The 9,765-nt window shown below is 42.0% G+C and overlaps 2 protein-coding genes across 8 annotated transcripts in view; both read left to right on the top strand.

Annotated features, from left to right (window-relative positions):
• epb41l5 (erythrocyte membrane protein band 4.1 like 5) overlaps positions 1-7,953 on the top strand; it is a 46,452-nt gene extending 38,499 nt beyond the window's left edge. For 2 of the 7 annotated variants that reach the window (XM_031796271.1, XM_031796274.1), the window contains exons 21-26: positions 23-142; positions 4,175-4,256; positions 4,403-4,495; positions 4,702-4,764; positions 4,934-5,073; positions 5,798-7,953. In XM_031796271.1, coding sequence (XP_031652131.1) covers positions 23-142; positions 4,175-4,256; positions 4,403-4,495; positions 4,702-4,764; positions 4,934-5,073; positions 5,798-5,864 — 565 coding nt within the window. In that variant the 3' untranslated portion in view covers positions 5,865-7,953. Of the gene's footprint in view, positions 1-22; positions 143-4,174; positions 4,257-4,402; positions 4,500-4,701; positions 4,765-4,933; positions 5,078-5,797 lie in introns of those variants that run through there. The other 5 variants (XM_031796278.1, XM_031796298.1, XM_031796292.1 and 2 more) reach the window with 5 other exon arrangements.
• Positions 7,954-8,505: 552 nt separating this feature from the next.
• LOC109867578 (receptor activity-modifying protein 1-like) overlaps positions 8,506-9,765 on the top strand; it is a 59,467-nt gene continuing 58,207 nt past the window's right edge. The window contains exon 1 of the mRNA XM_020456810.2: positions 8,506-9,082. Within this exon, the coding sequence (XP_020312399.1) occupies positions 9,025-9,082 (58 nt within the window). The 5' untranslated portion in view covers positions 8,506-9,024. The remainder of the gene's footprint in view (positions 9,083-9,765) is intronic.

Raw genomic sequence — 9,765 nt, forward strand, 5'->3', positions numbered from 1 at the left:
GTCCACTGCTCGTCTGTCCCAGGCTGAAGGTGCGTAGTGGGCGTATGGGCAGCAACTCGTCCCTGTCTCTGACTGGACGTCCTGAGAGACATGAGTCATGGGACCTGCTCAAACCCACACTGCTGACCAATGCTGGGCCCAGGTGAGACTGCAATTTTTTTGGGGGGGGGGGGGGGCAGCAATGTGTTCTTGCTTAATTCTTCTTGAAGTGCCTTTGATGGTTCCTATGGGATGCTTATCGCCCTGTGTAAAATGATGTATGCATAGGAGATGGAGGGAGGGAGTGGGCCACACCCAGATTAGAGTGGGCCACCTGTCCCGTGTTCTCCCGGCCATAAGGTACCACAAGGCAGCCTCAGGACAACAGCTCCATCTGAGAGAATCATTTGAGGAGATATACTGTATATTACCTCGTAGTTTCTAGTAGTGTAAAGGGGAACTCTAGGACTAGAGTGGGAAAACACGGTGGTAAGCTACTAGGCTATAAGTCGCAGAACTCAAGACAAAGCTGTTGTTTTTACACAGCTCTCTGCTGCCTTCTGGAGGAGCATGGGAGTCATGTGTGCCCACGTCACATGACTAAATTCTGCCTTGATACATGTCTTAGCGGTGTGCATCTTTCCCTTTTCAAGACGATTCGATTTGTATGTAGATACATGGGCTCCGATACATGTTAGTTTGTAACCATCGTGTTTGTGAGAGTCATTTTTCCATGGAGGGGTCATAATGGTATCTAGGCCAAACCGTTCGATTATGTGAGAACGATTTTCAGGATGTCTCATGGTCCGACAAACACTCTAGCTCTGTCACCTTTCACTGCAGATGCGGAATTCTGACATCGACCGATGCAGTGGATTGAGAACCATCCAATGCAACAACCATTTTTTTATCTCTAGTTTAAACTGCCAGATTTGAATGGGGATTGTTTAATATGATTATTAAATTTCCGCGGGGCGTGGACAAATCGACTCTAGGAGGTTAAGTGTTTGAGCTAGTAATGTATCCATATTTAATCGTTTACAAATTAGCTATGACATAGCTAGGGTTGCAAAATTAGCAGTACATTTTCAAAGTTACTGGTATCAGTCATTTTGGTAATTAACAACAAATATTTGGCAGTTATGAATACTTTGGTAAGTTATACTTGAATAACTTTAAAATGTAGTATTACATTTGTATACATGTCCATGAGTTTCTAGTAGATAGAAAATAGCCTACCAGTAATTAATGACTAAAGCATTTAATCAACAATGGCATTATTTTCTATTACTCTGCAACTCTTCCAACTATTGACTTTTTCACAACTGCCACCAGTTTGACGCCAAAACATTGACAGCACATACATACACTGCTCAAAAAAATAAAGGGAACACTAAAATAACACATCCTAGATCTGAATGAATGAAATATTCTTATTAAATACTTTTTTCTTTACATAGTTGAATGTGCTGACAACAAAATCACACAAAAATTATCAATGGAAATCAAATTTATCAACCCATGGAGGTCTGGATTTGGAGTGACACTCAAAATTAAAGTGGAAAACCACACTACAGGCTGATCCAACTTTGATGTAATGTCCTTAAAACAAGTCAAAATGAGGCTCAGTAGTGTGTGTGGCCTCCACATGCCTGTATGACCTCCCTACAACGCCTGGGCATGCTCCTGATGAGGTGGCGGATGGTCTCCTGAGGGATCTCCTCCCAGACCTGGACTAAAGCATCCGCCAACTCCTGGACAGTCTGTGGTGCAACGTGGCGTTGGTGGATGGAGCGAGACATGATGTCCCAGATGTGCTCAATTGGATTCAGGTCTGGGGAATGGGCGGGCCAGTCCATAGCATCAATGCCTTCCTCTTGCAGGAACTGCTGACACACTCCAGCCACATGAGATCTAGCATTGTCTTGCATTAGGAGGAACCCAGGGCCAACTGCACCAGCATATGGTCTCACAAGGGGTCTGAGGATCTCATCTCGGTACCTAATGGCAGTCAGGCTACCTCTGGTGAGCACATGGAGGGCTGTGCGGCCCCCCAAAGAAATGCCACCCCACACCATGACTGACCCACCGCCAAACCGGTCATGCTGGAGGATGTTGCAGGCAGCAGAACGCTCTCCACGGCGTCTCCAGACTGTCACGTCTGTCACATGTGCTCAGTGTGAACCTGCTTTCATCTGTGAAGAGCAAAGGGCGCCAGTGGCGAATTTGCCAATCTTGGTGTTCTCTGGCAAATGCCAAACGTCCTGCATGGTGTTGGGCTGTAAGCACAACCCCCACCTGTGGACGTCGGGCCCTCATACCACCCTCATGGAGTCTGTTTCTGACCGTTTGAGCAGACACATGCACATTTGTGGCCTGCTGGAGGTAATTTTGCTCTGTCAGTGCTCCTCCTGCTCCTCCTTGCACAAAGGCGGAGGTAGCGGTCCTGCTGCTGGGTTGTTGCCCTCCTACGGCCTCCTCCACGTCTCCTGATGTACTGGCCTGTCTCCTGGTAGCGCCTCGATGCTCTGGACACTACGCTGACAGACACAGCAAACCTTGCCACAGCTCGCATTGATGTCCCATTCTGGATGAGCTGCACTACCTGAGCCACTTGTGTGGGTTGTAGACTCCGTCTCATGCTACCACTAGAGTGAAAGCACCGCCAGCATTCAAAAGTGACCAAAACATCAGCCAGGAAGCATAGGAACTGAGATGTGGTCTGGTCACCACCTGCAGAACCACTCCTTTATTGGTTGTGTCTTGCTAATTGCCTATAATTTCCACCTGTTGTCTATTCCATTTGTACAACAGCATGTGAAATGTATTGTCAATCAGTGTTGCTTCCTAAGTGGACAGTTTGATTTCACAGAAGTGTGATTGACTTGGAGTTACATTGTGTTGTTTAAGTGTTCCCTTAATTTTTTTGAGCAGTGTATAAACGTAAAATAAATGTGTACTATATATATATGGATATTTTATGCTGAAACCCTCATATTAAACACCAATGGTATTCACGAAGATGGTTTATTTGTTTTACAGCTTTGTCATTCTGTTTTATTTCCATAATCTTATTTAATTATTTCATATATTTTACACACAGAGAGCCAGAGATAATTAGACACCTGTGATAATCTGTAGTATCCAAAAAGGCCACTATATGTCATTTTATGAACTTCTAAATAAACCTTTAAAGTTACCAGAAATCTGAACGTTTCCAGTTATACCCTCCTTTTGCAATGCTAGACATAGCCAATGAATATATAGCAAAACTTGGGATTTCACACCCATCTCAAAATTAAATGCTATTGACCGTTTGGAAGTTTTTTTACGGAGCTTATTTTCTCCTTCCGCAATGCAGTGTGCCTCGCAAAACCGAATTGCTGTCCTCGTTATGAAATTATTAACTTGACCCTGTGTATCTAATAATGACCATATACACTGACTGTTTAAAGCAAAACTACCAGAACTATTGCTGATGGTGAACCTGAACAATCACAAAATCAATTGTAAGCCCCGTTCAGCAGGTATAGCAAGATGAGTCGTCTTTCAGCAGCTTGCTTTTATTTATTTTCAACAGCAGATAGTTTAACAAAAACCTAGCAAATTACAGGTTGTCACTACTAATAAAGCCTAATATCACGCAAACCATTTTAGCATATGAATGTTGGAAGTGCCATGCAGATGTGCAAGATCATGAACAGGCCACCTAGCTCGTATTGGTCAGCGCGTGAAGCTGTTTGACCAGGCTACTGATATTGCCCGGGGTTGTTCGTCATGCAAAAGGACTTGCAGATCAGTGACTGTCAACACAGTTGCATGCTTAGTTTGACGCTGAAGGAGAGGATGCATCAGTTGTCACAAAAGATGATGTAATTTTCAAAAGGTAGAAAGAATGTAATATGAGCAAAACACATTGATTCGTTAAGTTTTGAGTAAATTTTCTAACAGACACCTGCTACATTTTTGATCAGTTTTGGGGTTCACGGACCGATGCACGCATGTCTTAAAGATTTGAATCGTGGACGGATGCGTATTGGTGAATCGCTACATCCATATCTTTGCATATTAAGCACATGTCTAGGATTTCATTTCCATTGAAAATGTGCACGTTAGCCTTGCAATTCCAGTACCTCATCAGACTCTAAAGAAATGAAAAACACTTATCCATCTCTTGTTTCTCTGTTGTCTTCAGTGTTGAGATGGTGACTGCGGATCTCATGCCATCAGCAACCATGATGGCTGCTGAAATACTTAACGAAGGACTGCCGTCAAAGGTTTCAAATTTAAGCTGTGTTTTGCTTTACCAGTTTCTCGCTTGCGTTGTATATATTAAAACGCATCTGAATGCACAGAAATAATTGTATGTCATTTGTGTGAATGTGTGAGCTGTTAACATAGCCGTTGGCTTGTCGCTACGCAGGCCAAACCAGAGGAGCTGGAGATGCCCACCCTGCCGCCGCTGCCAGTCCCGCTGAGTGATAACCTGATAGATTTCTCAGATCCAACCCCAGTAGTAAGTCTCTAGACCCCATCTGCCATAAAATAACCCTCACTGACTCATGTTTTAGCTACTGTAGCTGAATGCGGTTGTCCACAACAGTCAAGACCGAATAATAAACCAGTGTCTTGAAATTTCTATCACAATTGAGTTGATAGGCCTGCAGTATGTTGACAGGTGTGGCTCTGTGAGTATAACTCTTGACCGTGGATCTCTTGTAGTTACCACCAGCACCAGTGCAATCTAAGTCCATGATATCACCTCGCTGGATCGTCCCTGCTGCAGTGAGTACTGGTGTCTTCTGGGCTTTAGTGCTCCTGTCTGTCTTTAGTCTGTTCATGATGGACTGACCTCGGGGCCTAAGTATGTCTGTCTTTTAGTCTGTCTGTCCATAGTCCATCCCTCATAGAGACTGACCCAGTCCACTTTCCTTCTCCTCCCATTCTAATGCAGCTGCCCACTGCCATCTTTACTAACGGCCTCCTTGACCCCCCTGCCAAGACCGCCGCCCCTCTCCAACCTGAAGGGGGGGCTATTGCCCCAACCCTGCATCCCCATCTGTTCTCTCAAACTCACAATGTGATTGCCACAAGGTAAATCAGTCATGACACATCATCATCGCTGCCTTGTCCTAGTGCTGTTTTAATCATCTCATCTGTACATTGTGTTCATGGCAGCTAGTCTTAGTTGCTATGCGCTTTTCGCACCATGTCATATGCTATGTTTAGTATGCTGTGTAGAGAGTAGACCAAATAATTCCCCTTGTTATTAATGGATGCTTGTTGTGTTTAACATCCCCATTGCCTTAATTATGTTCCTGATGAGCTTCCATATCTTGTTCTAATAACATGGTGAAGGCTAGAGCTTGATTTTTGACTTTATATTACTTCTCTGCACAAGTTATGAAGTTTGGTTATACTGCTGAATGAACTATGTTAGTTAGGATTAATGTTGTGGACTCTAGAAGGTAGTAGGCTTTCTGGGTTTGCCATTTTTACAATTACAAAAAAGCAGCGCTCGCGTCAAGTAAGTTGTAGCATTTCACTGTTAGGTCTACTACAGCTGTTGTATTCGGCGCATTTGACAAATACAATGTGATTTGGTTTCTGCTGCAGCCAGGTCTCCTGAAACAATATACGTAGGATGATGGATATGCACTTTCTCATTTTGGTTTCTCATTACGTTGTGTTCTCTTGCATCCCATTATACTGGTTAGCAATACAATATTACTATAATATTACTATTATACATGATTGTATGTTGTGCACACTGAAAGGTAGGAGTTCCGGGCTTTTCATTGTGTTCTCCTCCCACCAGCATTGCTGCCCAGGTACCCAAGAAGGACGGCACAAAGCCCAAAGGTCTGTTGACCACTGAGCTCTGAGAGGGAATCAGGGGGGCTAGCTTCTGCCCTGCTCACAACAATTATGTCCTATTCCTGGCATTCCCAAACTAGTGGGCTACTTCCCACCCTTAACACAAGATTCATATTTTACTACATTTCCAAAACTGGGGAAAGTTCCTGCCCTAATTATAACCAGCAACTCCTATGGCATTCCAAAAAAAATCCCAAACCAGCTGCAATCATGAAATTGGATTATTGGAATTCTTTCTTACTACAGTCCAGTTTGGAGAAGTATTTATTATTTGATTTGATTTTTTTCTATTTTAGTACTTTAGTTGTGTCACGGGTCCTCTCATAAGCATTCCTAATTACCTACACAGTGCATACACCGTTCTTTTACATATGTTTATAGCAGGAATAAATGCAATAAATGCTGAGAGCTAAGGAAGAGGACAATACAAAGATGACCATGTCTGACTGGACTCTTTGAGACAATTTTTTGACATCATTTGGCATTGGGTACATTCCTGTGTTCAGCACACCACCTCCACACAGCCCATTCAGGGAGATGATCTGTCAACCTGAGGCTGCCTACCTGGATGAAGAACCACTGTATCAAAGAACCTAGCCTCATCACTGTACCTCAAACCGCTGAATTAAATTGGAGCACTGGACCTGGACTCTTGATAGGATGGGCAATGACTTTCTACTGACATTTTACTCTTTTTTTTTTTTCTTTTTTTGTCCTGTTTTTTCCCCTTTTGCTTTTTTAAGTGAGTTGTATTGATCAAGTGCCAGCATTTAGTGTTCAGTTAGGACCTGGCTTTTACTAGAATGTTCTGATCCAGATTATGACTCGATCATCTGAGGATGACAACGGCAATCTGTAGCATGCAGGTATGAATTGAACCACGAACAAGTCATATCTAAAACGTTATACCTTTTCTATCTCCATATAAAAACACTAGCTACGACCTGCCTTACTTAGCTAGCTCAATGTGAAATTCTGATTGTAACGTTATACAACAAGGAACTACTAATACTTCTATTATTACTCCTGTGTCTAGGCCTATACTTACTGTACTTTTTATTTTTTGTGTTACTATATACTGTATGTGATGGTAATTTCTCATCATGTTGTCTTGACACTGTTTCTGGCTGTGGTCATCGATGACTCTCAGGCTTGACACGGGAAATAGGCCTATCACATACTGGCACCCCATTGGTTCTTCTCCAGACTAACCCAATCACATCTAGGATCTCTGGCGGTACGAATGAGTCGGTCAACTGTATTATTGACTCACATAAATGTATTTCAGGTATCAGACTTTTTATATGTTGCCTCTACGGACGGTAGATCAGAAGTAGATATTTTGCGAGGCTGTGTGCAGTAGAGGTAAAAGCAGAAGGAATTATTTTAAATACTGCTCATTTGAATAAGTAAACTGTGAGCTATTAACACCCATCTCAACAGAAAAGTCTTAAACATCACATTTATTTCATTTTTTGTGAAGTTTCAGAATAATTGATGGTTTCTTGATTTATGTTTTCGCTGGACGACTTAAAAGAACGGCCAAGCTTTGTAGTACTATCTCTCTTTCTCAACTGGCTGTATCATGAGTTATCTAAACTGATTTGCCTGGCAAGAACAATTCTGTGTCATATAAATGATTTATATCTGCATCAGAAATTGTAGAGAGAGTGATTGACCAACATGAGTGCTCTGTGTACCTACCTAATAACTTTTCTTTTTGCCTCCTGTATCTGAGATGAGACTTCTCTTGGTTAGAAATTATACTTCACCATGTAAGTGCAATTTCGCTGTAGCTCTTCTACGTTAATTTATTCCTCTTTTTGTAAGAGCACCCTTATTCACGCTGTATTTAAGTTGTTTGTAGATGTAAAAAATTGCTCTAGGTATTGTCACCACACCAATTTGTATCATGTACATCATCATTTACTTTTGAAGGATATGTAGACTATTAAGCCAGTAGCAATTTTGTACAATGTAGTAAATTCTTCAAAGTAAAAAGTATTCAAAGAAAAAACAAGTGTGAGTTCTTCCAATTAATATATCTGGGCCTTGTCTCTACTCCGACAAATAAATAAAAAACGTGAATCCTATGTCCATCCGCATCAATTGGAACTGTTTATTGGTGCTGCAGGAGCTGTAATTCTGTGTTAGCACGTGCTAACACTAGAGGGCAGCATTAGGTGATGTTGGACTCTGCCGTTTTATTATCAACCCTGTCTGTTTAGTGCTCTGGTTTAACACTACACTTCATTTGACCCATGGGATTGGTCTCTATTATTATTATTATTATTATTATATACTTAATTGTAATTTTGTCATGTGAAGACATTGCCTATTTCTTAACATGTAGGCTAAAATGTATATTGATACCATGTACCTTTTATATAGTAGTTGTGTTGTCTAATATAGTATCAGGTTAAAAATCACACCCGGCAGATACTGAGCACTTCACTTTTTATTTTACGTCATGTTCATTTGAATGCATAAAAGGTCAAATATTGTCACTTTTTTCCTGTACAGTACTGAGCATAATAATGAAGTCCCTCTAACAATAGTCGCCCACTTCCTTATCCCCAGACCCCAGAATAGCCTGCATTCTGTTTAGGCTCCCGTGGCTCTCACTGTTGGTATACTGTCAAGAGAATTTACGCTCGAGACCCACCAGTTCACTGGTGGCGCAGGCTCTGTTCTGGCTCAGTGCGTCTCGTACGCGCAGTGGTTTGTTGGAGTTGCCAAGTACCTCGTGAACACGAATCTTGCGCCAGGTTTTTGGACTGTTTTATGGACTTGGTCAAATTTGACTTGTCCAGTCGCGATTTTGGCTTAATGTATTTCAATGATAACGAATCTATTTCGTAAAGACAACTGACGGGATAGGCTACTCGGCAAGGGAACTCTCGACAACCCGAAGCATGTGTACCTCTCCAGAGTTATTTTTTTGCGCAAGGTGATAGTGACGGTGAAGACAGTTGAGCTGCCTTTTCTAGTTGGCTAAGAGGAACGAGTCAAATACTTATGGATTACTACCCGGTGGTTCTTTGACAGGGTCGCCTCGATCTTAAAGTGGAACTTTAGGGAGGACACTTGTGAGGCTTTATCGTCTGTTTAACACATCTTAACGCTTTTCCAACTTCTGGCATTGGACAACAGTTTTGAAGGAAGACCATGGCATCGGAAACCACTCCAGTGTTGTCGAAACAGGTGTTACTTTGGCTGGTTGTAGGTGAGTTTTGGAGAAACGCAAGAGCGTAGCGCAGGGCATCGCTATCCCTCAAGGCTTTTGTTCCATTTCTACAGATGGCCGGACATGAAAGAGAATTTATGAACGATGTCCAAAACATCCGATAGAAACTGCAAAAGTGATTATCATAAAGTATTGAAATAACCCTTTCCAGGTGGGTTAACAATATATGCAATCGATTAATATTATTCAAAAAGAGATCTTATATTCAAGAATAATGTAAAAAAATAACAATTAGGACCACACGTGCTTGTCTGATGCCATAAGTTTATATATGTGTGTGTGTGTGTGTGTGTGTAAACTCAGCAAAAAAAAATAAACGTCCTCACTGTCAACTGCATTTATTTTCAGCAAACTTAACGTGTATTTGTATGAACATAAGATTCCACAACTGAGACATAAACTGAAAAAGTTCCACAGATGTGACTAACAGCAATGGAATAATGTGTCCCTGAACAAAGGGGGTCAACATCAAAAGTAAATCTAATCCCAGGCCTGTTAGATTGGCCATGGCAGAACACTGACATTTCAGTCTTGCAGGAAATCATGCACACAACGAGCAGTATGGCCGGTGGCATTATCATGCTAGAGGGTCATGTCAGGGTGAGCCTGCATGAAGGGGATCACATGAGGGAGGAGGATGTCTTCCCTGTAACGCACAGCGT

Source organism: Oncorhynchus kisutch, linkage group LG2, assembly GCF_002021735.2.
Source record: "Oncorhynchus kisutch isolate 150728-3 linkage group LG2, Okis_V2, whole genome shotgun sequence".
In the NCBI taxonomy this organism is placed as follows: Eukaryota; Metazoa; Chordata; class Actinopteri; order Salmoniformes; family Salmonidae; genus Oncorhynchus; species Oncorhynchus kisutch.